The 19,249-nt window shown below is 42.5% G+C and overlaps 1 protein-coding gene across 1 annotated transcript in view; it reads right to left on the bottom strand.

Moving 5' to 3' along the window:
* The window catches only part of LOC145437817 (fibrillin-1-like), a 42,252-nt gene that overhangs the window by 21,893 nt on the left and 1,110 nt on the right, over positions 1 to 19,249 (bottom strand). Inside the window, exons 2-31 of the mRNA XM_080315114.1 lie at positions 16,773 to 16,864; positions 16,554 to 16,658; positions 16,405 to 16,500; positions 15,835 to 15,930; positions 15,280 to 15,465; positions 14,876 to 15,001; positions 14,698 to 14,817; positions 11,476 to 11,658; positions 10,898 to 11,080; positions 10,673 to 10,810; positions 10,374 to 10,499; positions 10,180 to 10,305; positions 10,007 to 10,107; positions 9,796 to 9,940; positions 9,579 to 9,737; positions 9,358 to 9,519; positions 9,180 to 9,286; positions 5,579 to 5,714; positions 5,381 to 5,521; positions 5,145 to 5,321; positions 4,393 to 4,608; positions 4,184 to 4,328; positions 2,414 to 2,523; positions 2,232 to 2,354; positions 2,045 to 2,173; positions 1,866 to 1,988; positions 1,235 to 1,349; positions 1,038 to 1,174; positions 222 to 344; positions 44 to 166 (exon numbers count right to left, since the gene is read on the bottom strand). Of these exons, the coding sequence (XP_080171240.1) occupies positions 44 to 166; positions 222 to 344; positions 1,038 to 1,174; positions 1,235 to 1,349; positions 1,866 to 1,988; positions 2,045 to 2,173; positions 2,232 to 2,354; positions 2,414 to 2,523; positions 4,184 to 4,328; positions 4,393 to 4,608; positions 5,145 to 5,321; positions 5,381 to 5,521; positions 5,579 to 5,714; positions 9,180 to 9,286; positions 9,358 to 9,519; positions 9,579 to 9,737; positions 9,796 to 9,940; positions 10,007 to 10,107; positions 10,180 to 10,305; positions 10,374 to 10,499; positions 10,673 to 10,810; positions 10,898 to 11,080; positions 11,476 to 11,658; positions 14,698 to 14,817; positions 14,876 to 15,001; positions 15,280 to 15,465; positions 15,835 to 15,930; positions 16,405 to 16,500; positions 16,554 to 16,658; positions 16,773 to 16,864 (4,049 nt within the window). The remainder of the gene's footprint in view (positions 1 to 43; positions 167 to 221; positions 345 to 1,037; positions 1,175 to 1,234; positions 1,350 to 1,865; positions 1,989 to 2,044; positions 2,174 to 2,231; positions 2,355 to 2,413; positions 2,524 to 4,183; positions 4,329 to 4,392; positions 4,609 to 5,144; positions 5,322 to 5,380; positions 5,522 to 5,578; positions 5,715 to 9,179; positions 9,287 to 9,357; positions 9,520 to 9,578; positions 9,738 to 9,795; positions 9,941 to 10,006; positions 10,108 to 10,179; positions 10,306 to 10,373; positions 10,500 to 10,672; positions 10,811 to 10,897; positions 11,081 to 11,475; positions 11,659 to 14,697; positions 14,818 to 14,875; positions 15,002 to 15,279; positions 15,466 to 15,834; positions 15,931 to 16,404; positions 16,501 to 16,553; positions 16,659 to 16,772; positions 16,865 to 19,249) is intronic.

Here is a 19,249-nt window from a genome sequence, read left to right on the forward strand (position 1 = left end):
TTTTTCAAAGCCAAACTCGTTGGCAACCGATCATACCAAATACCTGAGCAAGTAAGTCCATCTCCGTAGAATCCATCTTGGCAATGACAGGCGTACGAGCCGAGCGTGTTTTCGCAGTCGGCATTTGCGTCACATCCATGCGTGCCAGAAGCGCATTCGTCGATATCTGCGTATAAGTAGTTTACAGAGAAGGTCCGACCAAAGCTATGTGCGATCCAAACCTTCGCAATCTGTCCCGTCGCCTTCAAAGCCGTCGATGCAATCGCAGAGGAAACTGCCGTCCGTGTTGGAACAATCCGCGTTAACATCGCAAGTGTGTTTTCCCAACTCGCATTCGTCCTCATCTGAAATTACGTACACGTAAAACTCCATACTACAGTGGTTATTAACTTTTCTCATATCGTTATCCCCCCCACCCGAGAAGAAAATGACGGAATACAATCAACCCCTTTCAAAGAGTAAGAAATTGCAGCTTACATTCAATGAATTGAAAAACAACACAAAGATTACATCATAATTGACACTAAAATACCGGTTAAAAATAAACAAGTCAATGGGAAGGCTGCCACTGTTTTCGTGCTATCAAGCGGTCAAAGCTAGGCAAAGTGGAGGATAGACAGAATCTCACGTCATTGTCAATCGACAGACCAAACAGATTTCGCATCACACTTTTGTCTGTGTTTCTTGAAGTCGACTTGGATCAAAATATGTCGGCCAATTTTGTGCCAACAGAAAAATAAGGCACTGAGCTTAAGCGATCGCTTCGTCCCCAATTTTTTAAATTTCATGCCCGGGACTTCATATTTGGTGATGCGATTCTTGATAGCCAACAATATTCCGATTCATCTCAATATGAATAGGGCTATACTGTCCAAATATATACAAGCTCACAAAAAGCTGTTAGCCTACATCCATATTTAGGTTTAAAAATATTTCAGTGCAATGTAATAAGTATATAAAGTGTCCCCCAAAATTGTTAAATTACCTCTTTGGGTGGGCCTACGATGTGAAACCAAAAAACACGGCATTGATCCTACCTACGCAGATCATCTGATCTTGTGGCACACAATAACCCGGGTCGCAGTTACACGTGTAGCTTCCACGCGTGTTGTGGCATCTACCGGCCAGACAGATGTTTGGATTCATAGCGCATTCGTCAATATCATTGCAGTAGCTGTGAAATAGCAGCAGACGTTAGCTACCATTTACAATGTAGTTTGAGCAGACAACTCACTCCATCTCGGGAGTCAGCATGAATCCGTCGAAGCACAGACAAACGAAACCTCCTTCGATGTTATCGCACCGTCCTCCGTCGCAACGATTGGGTTGTTGCAGACATTCATCGACATCTGGAAGAAGAGCGCTGAACTGACACGCAAGCTATAACGTGGAAACTAAACTATTTTTTAGTAAAGGCACAGTAACCAAAGTTTAAAATTTGATTAGGTCAGTTATAACTCTCGCGAAATCAGTTACAGTGCTATAGAAATGTAATACAGTCAAACCAGTCAGTCAGCTATCTCATTTTAAGACTTGAATGGTTGTAAATATTGCCGACTATATTCATGGTTTATTGTTCTCCAAGTCACAGATATTGCGAGAATTGGCATTTTTTATTTTCTGCTAATTCTTCAAAACTTGGTTCTAAAGAGACTGATTTAAAGGCAGTGGTGATGGTTTTCACTGGTCTTACATATATATCGAAATCTTTACAAAGTCCATGAAAACACTGACTTGCCGAGTAAGTAGACCTGAACACTGAACTTTGTTTTTGCAAATTAATGGATTTGGTTTTGTTCAGAAACTGAGTAAATACTTTTAAGGCTCACACTAAAAACCTATTATATCAGATCGTGTCGACCTACCCGCGCAATTTCGTCCATCGTAAGATAGAGTGAAACCAGGGTCACATCTGCATTCGTATGATCCGATACCGTTGACGCAATAAGTCGAACAGTCCCCATTTTCGGTCGCACACTCGTCGATATCTGAATGAGATGAAATGATACGCCCACCGTGGACATGACAACAAAAGCGTGCGTACCAACACAGTCGGTGTTATTGGCGGTAGGTTCGAAGCCCGGGTTGCAAACGCACATGAAATATCCGAGCATATTTACGCATTGTCCGTTCGGTTGGCAGAGATTGTTGCTGACCGCGCACTCGTCGATATCTGAAAAAGATATTTGTCTGTATGGTTGTTTTTTTCGGGGTATCTCTCCTGGTCTCACCGATACAGCGCGTCTCGTCTTCGTTGAGGCTTCTTCCTTGCGGGCAGGTACATTCGTAACTTCCTTTCGTGTTGATGCAATCGCCACCCGTACATCGCCCACCCAGCGAGCATTCGTCGACATCTACAGAGAAGCATGTCGCTATTATCAGAGCGAGGGTTGTTTGACACTCCATGACGCACCAATACAATCGCTTCCGGCAGCATTTGTCTGATAACCCTCTTCACAAATACATTTGAAGCTTCCGTTTGTGTTGACACACGCACCGTTGTCTTCTCCACACAGAGATGAGCTGTTTCAAGTTATAAGTCGGTTATCATCGCTATGCGCATGGCCAGCCGGCAAAATGGAAGGTTTGACAATTTCTCAAATTTACCAAGGCGGCATCAGTGATTGGAGTACTTGAATCTGAATCGAGTATTAATTTTAATGATTCGAATCGAGTAGTAGTGAAAAGAGTACTGGAATTACACACCCCGTTCCAATATGAGATGTATCATCAACGAGAATTACAGTTTCGGTGCTTTTTCCCACCATGACAGCTTCGAAACCTCATTAGGTAGTATCACAATATCCATAACATGTAGTACAAGGCTATACAGTGTATACACCAGGGGTGTCAAACATACGGCCCGCCAGACGATTTCATCCGGCCCGCGAATCAATTCCGAGTAGATTGAATTTTCTTATATTTATTTTCAAGCACATTTGTAACAAATGTTGAGATATTTTGCAGGTAATACTTCTATATTTATAATGCTCATTACCCGACTACAGCGCTGTGGTTTCACTCTAGTTACCACCATAGTAACAAGTCGGTGAAATCAAGATCCAATTTCAAGAAGGCAAAAAGTGCACACTAAGTTCGTAGTATGATACAAATATGGACCAAAAAGGTAGCGTCTTGGTCAAGCGTCCGGCTTCTTGATCGGTAGGTCGTGGGTTCGATCCCCGGCAGGGTCGGACCAAAGACCTGATTAGTAACACTGGTATCCATGGCTTCCCTGCTTGGTGCTCATGCATTACTGGGATAGCATGGAGGGGTGGTGCAAGACTTAGAAAGCCGTACAAGGCTATATCTGCACCTTCCTTGTCCAGCGGCATATGCACATCATGCACTCATGATATGCATATGCGCAGATCGTGTGTATGTGTATCATGAGTCGTTGTATATGCAGCAAAAACATCAAGGACAAAAATAAACTACGTCCTTTCCTTTCCTTCACAGAAGCGAAAATGCTAATGCGGAACCGTTCTAGACAGGGAAAATATAATAGTGGCACAAATATATAATTGAAAGATTTATGGTCGCACGGCTGTGTCAACTCGACCCAATATATCCCCAGACATCAGAGAAACCGGACTTGCGGTTTAATAATAATAAACAAAACTCTAACGTCCGCGTTTCCAATTAAATATATTGTATTCCTCGCAACCCATATGCAGGGAGCATAGAATATGCACTGACATCTTCGTTAACGCCACTGTTTCAGCAGTTCTTAACTGTATTTAACAGGCAATCATCGTATTTTAGCCAATTCCATTGTTCGCGAATAGAGGTTATACGACTTGCTACTCGAACTTTAAAAACCGATCCGCGTATTATCTATATATGCTTTTATTCAAGTGAAAAGCAAGAGCACGAGGTAACATTTTGGAATCAGTTGACTGACGAGGCCCGCGAGCGATTTGAAGGCTTGAATCCGGCCCGCGACGCAATTTGAGTTTGACACCCCTGGTATACACAATTACACATCAGTGGAAATGACATTTCTGTGAATTCGTGATAACCCACAGGCACAGCATTGTCACAAAGTGGAATGAAAAATATGTGGTTTGTCCAATGTCCAGCCATAGTTTTGAGTTTGCAGTGGGAGGGGTTTGGACCCAAAGAACCTCTGACTACGCCACTGAGATTCACTACGCATTACTAGCAGTGATGAAAATCATACCTGATATCGCATTCATTGATATCATCACATTCTCTTCCGGTCGGATCAAGGACATATCCGTTGTAACAATCGCAAACGAAACTACCGGCCGTGTTCTGACAGTCTCCGTTCTCACACAGGTCCGGGTACAGAATGCATTCATTCACTGAAATTTTCAAGTCATCGTGGAATGTTGGAAGCATCAATTTTTTAATGCTTTAAGAACATACATGGTCCTTCGAGAGGCCCTCCAGTTTGGGCGTCTATGCAGAGCTCTTCATTCTCGTCGGTGCCTTTTTTCGGGCAGACCTCACAAAAACCATCGCCCCAACCTTGTCCCACGGTACAGCAGCAGTCGGCTTTTCTCATGACCGGAGCTGTCGACGGTTTGAGACACTGGTTTCCTTCCTGCATGTACTCGTAGTAGCATTGGCCCATTCGCATGTCTGGAACAATAGCAGATAAAGACCTGATTGTGCATGTACAGAATTAGGGCGGAACAGAATCGAGTACCTCAGCGATTCAGTGCTGAATGGAGTATTAGGCTTCGAGCCGAGTATCATTCGTAATGAATTGTGTACCCTTTATGCAACCACAAAGAAAATAATGCCAGTTCTACATCGCATTGAAGTTAATTTGGCATTTTCGACTATGGCTATTTCATTGTAATTCGTTACAATGATGTGGATTGATCACAAACTCACAGATATGTCGTACCCACTAACGTGACTACTGCGTAGTTTTGTATACTACATGTTTCGTATGCTGTGATGCCACCAATCCAGGATTCTAGACTTCCATGGTAGCCTCGGAACTATAATTCTTGTAGATAAACTAACTCATAGAGAAAAAGGGGCGTATTATTTCAGTACTCAAAAAACTATTCGTTTTGAATCATTACCATTGATACTCGGTTGGTGTTCTAGTACCCAAATGTCAAATCATTGTGCCCACTCTTACAGAGAATGAAGCGGTGACTTACCGACACAATGCCGGCCAGATTCGTCGAGCGTAAGGTGTTCTGGGCATTCGCATCGGAACGATCCTTCCGTCTCAATGCATTTCGCTTTTTTGTCACACACGTCATTCTTGCACTCTGGAATGTCTTTGCAAATATCAGTTGAGACGTCGTACGCGTAACCTTTCGGGCACCTGCTAGCTGTAATACAAAATATCGCGTTTTCATGATGTTCAAAATATGACGATTCCATGGCTTACGTAGATCGTCACAGGAAGTACATGTCCTATCGCCCCAAGCTGCTCCAATAGAGTTACAGCACGCCTCGGACGTAAGACTCTTCAAGCTGTCGGCGCAAGTTCCATTCGTGTATTCCAACCAGCACTGCTGAAGTTGCACGCCTGGAACACGCAAGTTGCTACGTCCTCAATACATTGCAATGGCACCAGAAGACTCACTGTAGCAACGGAGGCCGTGGATGTCAAGAGCACTGTTCTCGTCACAGATACATTCGAAACTACCGGGTGTGTTACGGCAGTCCCCATCTATGCAAGGGTTCGACTGACATTCGTTAACATCTTCACAGACATCTCCCTGCGAATGATGAAATATATCGTTGATATTGGCCACGCGACTGCATGATTAGGCAACGATGCAGAGTTAGAAATCGGCATAGTTGCAAAAAAGCAAACAACCTCAGCGCCGCAGTAGGTCGTTTCTATCTTCATGTGGTATCGGCACTCCCCATGTTCAGAAGATCAGAACAATACCAATTTTTTTACTTTTAATAGCAATTTTGAGGTAGTTGCAGTGTCCTAACCAGATTGTAATGAATTTTGGACTCAATGTAACAGAGAGAGAGAGAGAGAGGAATAGAATTCTTTTCAACCATGAAATATAGTGTTGTAGACATGTCCACAGACATTAGGGTTACCATATTTTGGGAAGCTGAAAAGATGACACTTTTAAAAAAATTTCAGACTGACAATACCGAGGTAAAATCCGACAAAATTGGTAAATTTACTCCGAGTTTGTAGTTGGTTATCCAAAACGAGGTCAACTTTCCTACTCGACTCCTGAAATACCCACTTTGTATAAGATTTTCCGTTGGTTGACTAAAAAAAGGTAGTCTCTCTGGCTCAACTCTCGAAAGACCCGCCAGGCCGTTACTTGAGTTACTGATTTCATATATCTCAATCCAATTTTCACATACATTAACGTTAAAGTTTAAAAAAAGAGGACATTTCGGTGTCTTCCAAGGACCAGTGTTGGGATCAAGTCAGTACCTTCGAGTCACGAGTCATTGCACATTTAGACTCGAGTCAAGTCAGGTCAATCGATTTTCAAAGGTGACCTGAATCAAGTCAAATTGAATTTTTGAAGTATGAGTGATCTTGATCATTCAAAGTCATTACATTTTGCTCGTTGCGAGACAGACAGATTAATTGGCCATTCATCTTGAATCAAATAACGAATGTTAAGTTAAATACATGCAAAAAGGCGTTGTGTCGCTCACTCGTACCTAGAACTGCTAATAAAATATGCAAGTAACTCTACAGCTACATACTACAGTCTGTAATTATTATCCAAAATTGAGGATCGAATACGAAGTCTCGAGAAGTTGAAACAACTTGCTATGGTACAATACACCACCCACCCATCCGTGAGAATATAAACGAATAAACTATATTCGCTACATTTATATCATACAAGATGGTTGGTAAAGGTGAGCGCTGTACAATGTAAGCACAGTACGCTGCTATTACATTAATTTACTACGACTATGACAACGTAAGCTATGATCATTTCGTTTGCGGTCAATTTATTTGTGATGCAACAATGGAGGATCAGTGAAATGTACCATCAGAGACTGACTGGTTACTCTCACAATTTACACCTGGCGTATCACGAACAATCCGAACATACACAAGATACAGTGATTTAATCGGCACTGTCTACTTGATGACTTGAAATTGACTCGTGAATTTTGCTCCGAGTCACAAGTCAATCCACATTTCTGAAGCGCCGAGTCAAGTCATTTTTGCAAAGTGACTCGAGTCAAGTCAAGTCGTACAAAAAAGGTGGACTCGAGTCAATTCATCCCAACACTGCCAAGGACACTTTTAAAAATGTCAAGAGGACAGATCCTCTGAAAAGAGAGCATATATCGTAACCCTGACTAACATTCACGTCCAATAGTAAATATTTTTTATATTTTACAAACTATATTATAAACGGTATCGACTGGGCGACCCGATATGACCGAAGTCTTCCAGGCTGGAGTCACCCAAGCATATTTGGCAGTATTAATAATAGTATTATTCAATTTCTTCTCTCAGTCGAGTAGCACAGCAACGAGTAACGAAATAAACAAGAGTAAACAAAAGACAGCAACAATAGTGAAAGACGGTTTTCATTGTCGACAGTGTGATCCCAAAATAACAATTTGACCCATGTGTGGTGGTAATATTATTGTAGCATATAAAATGAAACAAAACAACAATTAAACTTTTTTCAAAATACATCACTGTGGTCATGAGACATATTCTTTGTACTTGGATAAGATAAATTTGTAATAGCGAGCTTCAAACTTATAATAAGGAAGAGTACGTATGACAGTTGCCAGTTGGTACGTCGTTCCATAATTTCACACCTGAGATATGGAATTTCTTGACAGATTTGATGATTTCAATGAAACGAATAGAGACTGATTTTGTGAAAATCTCATGTTATAATGGTGAATTGAATTTGGGCTTTGAAAAAGAAATTAAAAATAGTCAGGTATTGTTCAATGTTCATTCATTATATTGCTTCATCATTTTTACAATTTCAAATTCATACAAATCCGAGACCTTGAGAATGCACAATTTTCTAAATTCAGGACTGACACTGCTACGTGCAGGTGTATTGGATGTAATCCTAATGGGATGCCAGTAAATTCGGCCCTCGGTAAATTCGGCCAGTGAATTCGGCCCATGACCTCGGTAAATTCGGCCCTCCGAGAATATTGTATTAAAATGTATTTCCAACCGTTAACATGAATTAATTACATAATTATACTATTATTATGTGATATGGATGCCAGGGTATGCGTAGATTGCATAATCGTGGGAGATAGCGCGGATATTCACGGGGCCGAATTTACCGATGGCCGAATTTATTCGATTAGGGTTAGGTTAGGATTAGGGTTAGGTTAGGGTTAGGATTAGGTTAGGTTGGGGTTAAGGTTAGGTAAGGTTATTGTAACTGTTATTGTTACCCTGGCCCTGGCCGAATTTACCAGGGGGCCGAAATTCGTCCCCCGGAGAATTTTGTATAAAAATGTATTACCAGCTATTAATGTGAATGAATTACATAATTATTTCATTATCGAGTGATTTGAAGGTTAGGGTATGCGTATATCGTACAGTCACGGGAGATAACGCGGATATTTACGGGGCCGAATTTACTGACCACCGAATTCAATCGGTAAATTCGGCCCTCGGAGAATTTTATGTAAATTGTATTACCAACTATTAATGTGAATTATATTACATAATTATATTATTATCAAGTGATTAGGAGCTTAGGATTAGGATTAGGTTAGGGTGGTTAGGATTAGCTTAGGGTTAGGATTAGGTTAGGGTTATGATTCGGGTTAGGGTTAGGATTAGGGTTATGATTAGGTTAGGATTAGGGTTAGGGTTAGGATTAGGTTAGGTTAGGGTTAAGGTTAGGTAAGGTTATTGTAACTGTTATTGTTACCCTGGCCCTGGCCGAATTTACCGGGGGCCGAATTTACCGAAGGGCGAAGTGACCGAGGGCCGAATTCACTGGCCGAATTTACCGAGGGCCGAATTTACTGGCAATCATCCTAATGTTTTGTGATACCTGGAGTTTGTTGATATGCTTTTTGTAAGCAGCATTCGTTCAAGACCAAATTAGTTTAACGTAACAGTACGATATTTGTTTACGAGGCTACGAGATATTGCTACCCCTTTTGATTGGCCAACCGTGCAGACACGTGTTTCAGTTTCACATTTATCCGAAGATTTAGGTTAGTTTTCTATAGTTTCTTACTCTAAGAACGAAGCCCTCTTCGCAGGTGCAAACAAACGATCCCGGGGTGTTCCTACATTGACCGTTGCTGCATGTCGCTGTCATCGGATCACTGCATTCATCAATATCTAAAAAATAGCTGATTAGCACAAGCGTTCTCTTGTACCGGTTCCACCGGTTCCGTTCGTTCCCGCCTCACCTACGCACGACTCGCTGTTCGCGCTCGGCACAAATCCAGGATGGCACTCGCATCTGTATTTGTTGTTCTCCATGTTAACGCAAGCTCCGTTAGAACACGGACTGTCGTGCAGTGAGCACGGGTCATTGATCACAACTCCCGTGCAAAGAACGGCGTGATTCGCTGCAAATATATAACAAGAGTCAGGCGCGTGAACGCATGATTCATGAGATCATACTCACAAGACCCAATCTCCGGACACGGTTCGCACTCTCCCCACGCGCTGGTTCCGCCCGGAACAATACAGCAGCAAGCAGACCTGGTAGTTAGTAGTCCCAGAGCATTTGTCGCACTGCATTGCCCGTTGAACACATTCCTGTAGCAGTTACCCGTCAATTGTGCTGAACGACAAGGGCTGTTTCGTCAGTCATTTTTGGAAATGAATCGAGTGAATCTCACAGAGTACGCATACGCGTCCGGTGTCGTCAAGCTCTTGGAATCTGTGACATTGACATTCGAAAGCCCCTTCAGTGTTGACGCATGCACCGTTCACGCACGGGTTGTCGAGGCATTCGTCCACGTCTACGCAAAGTCGTCCGTTCGGCTGCGGGCACCAATCGGTCCGGTAAAAGCAGGAAGTGCCAAAACGTATTCAACAGCAGTTTCTTACAGTCAGTTCGTATCCATTGTCGCAAATACATTCGAATCCCCCTTCTTCGTTGGAGCAAGTTCCGTGATTGCACATTCCCTTCGTCTCGCACTCGTTCTCATCTGAATAGAAACTCGACCGGTCACAAAAACATCTATTCCGCGATAAATTTCGTTGCTTCAATTTAATCCTACCATAACACGACTTCTTATCCTCAGACGGAGCGAAACCTGGGTTGCAGACGCATTGATATTCTCCAATGATGTTCACGCATCTACCGTTCTCACAAAGATCGGCTCGTTCCACGCATTCATCGATATCTAGGATCAAACAGGGTCGGCACTATATACGCTGAGCAAGTATGATGTCTACAAAACGGTATTGTTACCTTCGCATTGCAATTGCGTCGCAGTGGGTCGGTAACCGTCGTCGCAACGACACCGGTAGCTTCCTCTAGTGTTGATACATTGGCCGTTATCGCAAATTCCTTCGTCCCCTTGACATTCGTCGATATCTGAGGATAATAGAGGGTGTTTACTGTTCTCCATTGCAATTAACGTACTCTCGGAACATACTCACAGAACTTCAATATACAGTATACTTAATTCGATATACAATTGAAATTCAAAGTACTATTCTATTGTAAGTAAGACTAGGGTAAAACCCAAAACGGAAACGGCTACTCACCGATACAACTATTGGCATCCTCCGCGTTCTCAAATCCATTGTCGCACATACATTTGAACGCGCCGTCCGTGTTCATACAAGTCCCGTGCATTCCGCAAATATCGCGATCGCCGGCACCCTCCCCGCACTCGTTAATGTCTAAATGGAGAGAAGGGATGCGAGTTGCCTTTACAAGCAGACAGATAAACATCCGACAAGACTCATGCAAAAAAAGCGTCCTATTACCGATGCATTTCTTCATATCGGCGGTGTTCGTGTAACCCTCTCTGCAACGACATTGATAATCGCCAGTAACGGTTCCGACGCACAGTCCGTTCTGACAAACTTTTTCTCCCATTTCGCGACAGAACGTATCGTTACTAGTCTGTTCTCCGCGAATACCGCGTGGACACTGGTGATTGTATTCCGCTGTTGTTCCAAACCCACGGCAAAGTCAAAACATTTCGTAAAATGTTGAGACGAATCACATGCAAAAAAAAGAAACACACGCGTCACTTAGTTTCAAATTGACATCCTACCGCGGCATTTCCGCGAGTGTTCTGCTTGAAATCCTGGCTCGCATTCGCACATCCAATATCCCACGTCAATAACGCACAGACCGTGGTCACAAAAGTCTCGGTCAGTTACACACGGATGAGGATCGAAAACGAGATCGTCCGCTCTGGCCCGTGGATTTTCGCCCCGAAGAGTGTTCGTTTGACAAATCTGATCGAACTTAGCTAATGGTTGGGTTGGTTTTAGCCCCCCGCGAGGTGACCAGTGGGTATGTTTTTCGACTCGGAATAGTAACATGATATACGTACGTGTTCCAAGAGTGGGACACCTTTCCGGCGAGTGGTCGGGTATCGCAAAACATTTTCCGAGCGTCTCGAGTTCCACTTCTCCAGTTGTGGTGCAGCAGCATTGAGTTCGCCGGGTCAATTGAGGAAGCGGTTCGGCGCACATCCCGCTCTCGATCGACGTGTAACAATGGCCAGGCGCATCAACTACAGAAAATGGATTTGCATGTCTCAGTGCCTTGTTAGTCAGTCATGTTATGAAAATTTACATCCGATCAAACACCATAAGATTGCGATATAATTGGAGAACGTTCAGACGACTTGGACTATTTTAATCACCTCTTGGGGGGGGGGGGGGGGTACGAAGCACCGAATCAGTAGGTACGAGTTGAACTGTGCAATTTGGCCTATGCACTCTAGAGCCCCACGTTTTCTGCGCAGATTTATTCAACTAAAGAATTTTATTCGTGGTAGGATTGATTTATTGTCAATTTCCCTTTCAATTTCGATATAGGTAGATACCATCAGAAGTTGTGTTGAATATGGGCAGTGGATATAGACGCTAAAAAGTTTAGGAACACTGGTCTAGACTCTAGAGCAGTGGTTTCCAACCGGGGGGGAATTCCCCCCTTGGGGGGAATTTCGAATTTTTTAGGGGGGAATTTGGCTTTAGCGTTGTAACGCGAGATACACTAGATTTGCAACATTTTTCGACTTTTATGTTAGAACTGCAAAGTATGAAACTAGTTCTTTGGAGGTCTCCCTTGAAAAAGTGAGGCGCGTGAGAAAATGTCGTTGGGGACGCGACAGCCTCTCAACCAAATTGCCACCAAGCAGGGAAAACTCGGAGAGAATTCAGGACAAAAAGGGCGTTGGGGAAAATGTTTACTTTTTTAAGCCAACATCTCTGCTAACGTGGAAAACACGAAATTCATTGATTCAACTCAAGGCCATCGCAAAAGCGAATTTAGTGATTTATTTGTAGTCAGGAGCTACCCGACCAGTGAAAAACAGGCCAAATTTAGAGTAATTTTACCACAACGGAAAGTGATGACTAGGGCGATTTTTTTTGACATGTCAAAAAAGTCAAAATTAGGTCAAAATTGTAGCGTTAGGTCAAAATTTGACAAAATTATTTACAAAATCAGACATTTTTTGACCTCTACATTTCGTTTGTATCGTCGATTTTGCGCTGTATGTGAACTTATCATTTGATAATTTACAGCCTGTAGCCTACTTTATAGGTCTACCGTTGTAAACGGCCCATCGTCTTCTCATTGTGAATCATAAACGGTTAAATGAAACAAATAGTGACATGGTTTTATGGTCAACGTACCGCAATATCCTAACTGAAGCAAGACTGCTTGGGCATTGCATGGTTCTTACATCAAGAAGCGCAAGCTGAAAAATTGTGATATAGACAACATTGTCAGAATGAAGCAACACGGTGCATCACCAGCAAGCAGTGTGCACACAACTTCAGTGTTGTCAGATAACAACTGCTGCTGTTGAACGTTCTTTCTCCATTCTTGGCAAGCTACTTAGTAAGAACATACACTTTCTACCCGAGATAGCGCAGTGGTATAATCCGCGGCTGCAACACTGATGGGTGTGGGTTCGATTCCGACCGAGGTCGACTTCATAATTCCGCCACCTCATCCGCGTAAGCGGTGTCTTACAAAAAAGCCTAGAGGTGGGCCGTGCTATATGTTGGCAGTTACGGAAAATAATGAAGAATATCGGACTGGTGTAAATGACCATAGTAGTTGACAAACACCATGAATACCACAAAACAAACAAACAAAACAAACACTTTCTACCCGAGAATGTAGGAAAGTATCTTTCGTTGTACTACAACAAATTTTAATTATTCCACCATAATACGTAATGTAACTACTGCAATTCTTCATAGGACCAGATTTCGTTAAAATACTAGTTTTTTCATGTAAAAATGTGTCAGTTTTTGAGCCAAAAACGTTCTTTCAGGCCAATTTACTTTGTAAGGACAGACAGTTCCAACCAGAAATGAAGATAAGTAGTACAATTTTAACATTATGTGCGAAAACACCTAATTTGCATACGTGAGGTCAAAATTTGGTCAAATTTCAGTTTTTTTTAGGTCAAAAAAAGTCAAAATTTAGATTTTTTAGGTCAAAATCATCCGTTTTATAGGTCAAAAAAAAAATCGCCCTAGTGATGACCACATTTCTTTTGATTTAGATAAATTTTTGATAACAATCAGTGGTGGCCCTACTATTGGGGGTCCTGGGCGAGAATTCCAGGGGCCCTATGAGTATGTAATGGAAGCATTTGGGGGACTTCACCCCAGACCCCTCGCTTCTATTATTACCAACTTAAATCAATGCGCCATATGGACCGGAATTGCATCACTCAGGTGTATGACACTGTAACACGGTTTTGAAGCAGGCTTCAATGTTGAATTGTTGTAGCTCCTGAGCCTTCTTTTATTATAAATTGAAAAATTATAAAATAAGTGACTCCGCTAAATATATCTCATGTCTTCATGTTGAAGATTTATGGCACGTAGCGTGAAATAATAAGACAGGGATACAACTGCTGCAGGCTAATAGACCATCTGGCAAGCTATCGGGTGACATTAGTAATAAGCCAACACAACACGTCAAGGTTTGATTATCGGGTTATGGAACTCTTCTAACAAATGCAGAGATTTGATGATTGACCTATATGTACGGAACCATCTTCTTGATTGGTACACGGATTTCCACGTTTATTCGCTATAATCCTTGAAAAGGCACTTAAACCAAAGATGGGGGGTCCTTCGTCCAAGGGCCCCTGGGCGACCGCCCACACCAAAAGCCACCACTGATAACAATACACCTATGTCAAATAATTGATATGGAAGTTGTCAGCGGTACTTTACGAAAGTGTAATGCGGTCCGCATTCAACATAGTTAGGGTATGTTTTGGCATATATTGCCAACAAATGGCAGTGCGTTAAAAAGCACCTTTTCGGTAACCGGGCAACTTTTTCTTAGGGGGGGGGGAATTTCGGCTCAAATACCGGCCAAGGGGTCCACGAGTCGAAAAAGGTTGGGAACCACTGCTCTAGAGAATGTAAATAAGAGGGATACACGCTGGATGAAAAGTAATAAATGATAACATAAAAGAAGTAGCAATGAAATGAATGTCGATACGTCAGAGCCAAGTCAGGTTATTTTGAGGCTATTTCGCATTAATTCATGTTCAAGAAACGATGTTACTTACGGATGCAGTACGTTCTGTCATTCGATAGCAGATAATTCACTGGACAGTGGCAGATAAAGCTTCCGTCTTGATTCTCACAAGTACCGTCTTCGCAATATCCAAGCTGACACTCGTCAATATCTGAAGTGATAAGAATTCAATGAGAACTCCTACGTAAACCAGAGACAAAAGCGCTTACCTTCACAAACGTGAAGGTTCCTGTTGTATTTATATCCTTCCGGACAGTCGCATCGGAATGAGCCGTCTGTGTTGACACACTCGCCATTTTTGCAGAGTCCAGGGATGAGTTTACATTCATTGATATCTGAACGAAGTTAGCGAGTCAAGAGCAACCGCTGCTTAGAATGTAGTATTTAAAGAGCTTCTTGTAGGTCAGGAACTTCAATATACAATTGAATAGTATATTCATATTGAAATGAACCCGAATATTTTCGGCTGATACTCGTCATGGGTAATCGTCAGCAACTTGTACGCTACTACTGTGTCAGTGTAAGCCGAAATGATTCGTGTGTTCATTTCAATATGAATATACTATTCAAATATAGCATTTCGAGAACGAAAAGCAACAATGATTCTCCTCACCGTCGCAATTGGGCGGCATTCGTCCTCTCGTGCAATTTCCAACTCTAGCCGGGCATTCTTCGCACGGGATTCCCCATCCTTGACCGATGGTCGCGCAACAGAGCTTCTTGTGGCACGCGACGCCTGGTACCTCGTCCATGCACGTGTCGTTGGCTCGATGTAAGAAGCAGGGGCCGACCCGGTAGTCTAGCACATCAAACGCATCGGTGTCAAATTGTCTCTAGCTTTACTTCAATCTAATCTAATCATAGGAGAATTTGAAGTTTACTCAGCTCTATTAAGCAGACTCAGACAAAACTACGACCGTAATATCTAGTCCTTTACTTACTTGAAATGGCTTCTCGTAATTGGGTTGAGTATTACTTGTACTTCTACCTAAACACCAACGGCTAATCCAACTACTGGAAAGGACTTAACCTGCGCTTTGTATCCAAGCAAATAGAACATTGGTGCAATAAAAAAGCCATTCGGGTTACAGAACAGAAGTGGTCTGTAGCGAAGTAGCCTACTTCGAATTTTTCACAGAATTTAGGTTTATTACGTTAAAAGCTTTACCTGTCTGGCATCTGTTTCCAGTGAATCCGTACAGACAAAGGCATTTGTTCGCGCTGATGCACCTTCCGCCGTTCAGACATCCAGGCCCGCAAATAGCTGTGAAATACCACAAACCGTGAAGCGATTGAAACACTTCATTTCACCGTAGAAGACCGTAATAATGCGAGGCTTATGTTTACAGGTAATACAATCGCGTATTTACAAGGGATGAAATACCGCGGCATCGCAAAAAATATCGGGGAGCGATGACATCTTTTCTATTAGCACTGAAACATTTCATGTCGATCAGTTTAGTAATGATATCAATATCGGCGACAAAAGTAATTTGAATACTTGGCGCAATCGATTGGTCATCATAGCCGTATGTATTGCATAACAATGTGCATTGAAATGGTCCTGGCAGCAATTGTACCAAACTGGAACACCACACCTGGTAGTGAAACGTGTACGATGAGCTATCGTGATATTGAGCAACTCTTGTTACCTTATTTAGGTGCAAATTAATTCGAATCACCTTGCAAAGACATTGCTAGTTTAGAAACGGTGTCGGGCAGGCTAAAGGATACTTACGTTGCCCGCAATGAGCCCCCGTGAATCCGTCCGGACAAGAACACTGGTTGTTCTGACAGGTGCCACCGTTCATGCATCGCAGCATACATTTACCGTCTGAACACATAAGCTGTAAGTGTGGGTAGTTGTGGAAGTAATAAAAGTCGTACTTCTGAATCTTGGTTCTCCGCATGTGGGGCCGATATTTCCGTTTGGGCAGAGACACTGGTTCGGTTTCATGCAGATTCCGTCCCCACAATGGTTTTCGCACAGCGCTGAAAATTCAAAGTCATTTTGTGTCGCCGAACATGTCAGTAAACTGATTCAAATGAATTGAGTTTTACGCGAACCCCGAGTTTCATACTAAATCGGCAACGTTCAAGACTTACGTATCATGCATCGATTGGTGCCCTTTGCCGCCTTCCAACCGGCACAGCAAAACTGTTGGCCGTCTTCTTGGCATCGGTTAGGTCCAACTAGCCTGAGAGAAGGAGAATGTTGATTTATCAACAAACCGTCCAAATAAATATATATAACAGAGTCATCAAACCCGAGCAAGTCAGGCCAGGAGCATCTTATTAGCGTATAGCCGTTACGAACGAAACCTCGGGTTGATTATTAAAATTAAATAAATAAATAAAAACGTAAGAAAAACATCATCAACAACAGCATACAGCATCATGAAAGTACTAGAAATTAAATGTATCAATTATAAAATAAAGTCATCGCAAATGCAGTAGCGGCAGAGAATTCAGAGAATTGAAACATCATTACTGAGCTCACAAAAGGTAAATACTTAGACAACAATAAACGTGACTGAATTTTCCAATAGACTGATGGAGTGGTGTTACACAGATAGGAACAAGCTAGAGTAAAATCTGGCTTGATATTGGTATTGTATATCCGAAGGCATGTGGAAAAGAGCATCAAAATACAGTAGTAGTTCACTCATTTGATAACCGAGCAACAAACAGCTTTATTTCAAGACGTTTTCTCAATTCGCGAAACGATTGCCGCTTCTTGTTTGAAAATATGAAGCCGGAAGCGATAGATTGATAGCTCATAATTAAGCCATTGTCTTGCGATAGAAAGGCGTTGTTCTTTTCTTTTTGAATGATAGCCTCAACGGCGGCAAACCCGCAATTGCTGCGTAACGCGCACATTCGTGGGAGTGGAACCGAAAATCGAGTCGACTTGACCGCACGCGAAACGTATTAAGACAGGAAACCGGTGGAATTTCTCCACGAAATGAGAACGATTACTATCAGTTTTGGTTTATTTACGCAACACAGATGTAATGATAAACTATCGATAAAGCAGCTGATTGAATGGCGTCGCCACCTGGCGGTTACTCACAAGAATACTGGAGATACAGGAGATACAGAACTTCAATATAAAATTGAATAATATATTCATGTTGACATCAACCCGAATATTGTAGGTTGACACTCGGCAGGAGTAATCGGTAGCAAATAGTATATCATTGCATGTCAATTGACGATTGCCCGATGATAATGCACAAGGCACAATGATGTTTTCACAGTAATTGGTGTTGTTGGTGATACGATTGTTGAAATACAAAGTTCTTTTTCATTCTCCACTAGTTGCTCACGATTACCTAAACGTTTATTTCAATATGAATATCGAAGAATACTATTTAAATCGAACCTGAAGTGGGTGGCGTCATTACGAAAGGGCTTTCGTCAGACTACAAGTGTTATGTCCCCACCGAATTTCCTGGATTGGATGATTCGAGACGAGCAACACATTGGGACAATTCGTGATATTCAACCACCAAGAGCTACGGGCCAACGAGTTGAAAATGCGCGTGGACATTTTCACAATGACAACAAACAACGGTCGGAGGTCATGGGTTAAGCGGAATAACTGGCGCATCGTTACATCAAAGAATAGTTGTCTTTTCTCCTCACACTGTCAGACACGATATTTCCGGTGATAACGCTTCTACTACGAAACATTATAATCTCATCAAGAATCCGATCGCGAGATGTAAACAAGCTTCTTCGGCGTCACGTAAAACAGTTATCGGGCTTCAAGCTAAACGTTTCGTGTACTTTGCAATGCTGCGTCTGACGACAATTCAAACCACAACCGGCACGTCATAATAAGCACTTAAAGTTCGGGGAGTCTTGTTTTCGATGGACTGCACGGTCCCCTGAGTTTTGTTATCTCAAGACCTTTGTGTAGGCCGAGAAACGCGCAGCAAGACATAGTTCATTGCCGAGGCCTTTTTTCGAATGTAACGTACAGTACACGGCTTTCACATTTTAAGAACTGGCTCGCAATTCGCAGAAGTCGCTTTCATCAAAGCCGGAAAGCCGAGCTGCTGAACCGAGACTTGGGAAGAAACGCAGTGACAAATTGCGGTGAACAGCTTAACAAATCACTGCCAGTAAAGTGGGCGACGTTCTCGAGTGGGCAATTGGGCATGCGCGCGGGAGCGTGCAATTGTTGGCCTCACAATAGGAACGAAGTCGGTGGCGTGCCACCTTGAACAAAGAATTTCCAGACGTTGCAGATTTGGAATGAAGCAGACACATTACTCAGCGGATCAGCGCAGTCACAGACTGACTACACCATGTTGACGTTGATCAACTAAACGAAACAAAGATTTACCGGGCCCACGGTTTAACTAAAGATGCCTGTCATGGATTCTTTGATACAGGCTTACGATACTGTGATTACCGCTGGGCAAAGCGAGTCGAGTACGCCTATCTGAGTCGAGCATAAATTGACAAACATATCGCATAAGGCTACGAATCTAGTCAAGTAATGGTCATGGCTTTGATTCGGAATCACGCTACTATACTGAATGTCGTGGTACTGGCAGTATCAAGACTCCAAG

The sequence above is a fragment of the Botryllus schlosseri genome, chromosome 4, assembly GCF_051294905.1.
Source record: "Botryllus schlosseri isolate E-star chromosome 4, Bs_hap1, whole genome shotgun sequence".
In the NCBI taxonomy this organism is placed as follows: Eukaryota; Metazoa; Chordata; class Ascidiacea; order Stolidobranchia; family Styelidae; genus Botryllus; species Botryllus schlosseri.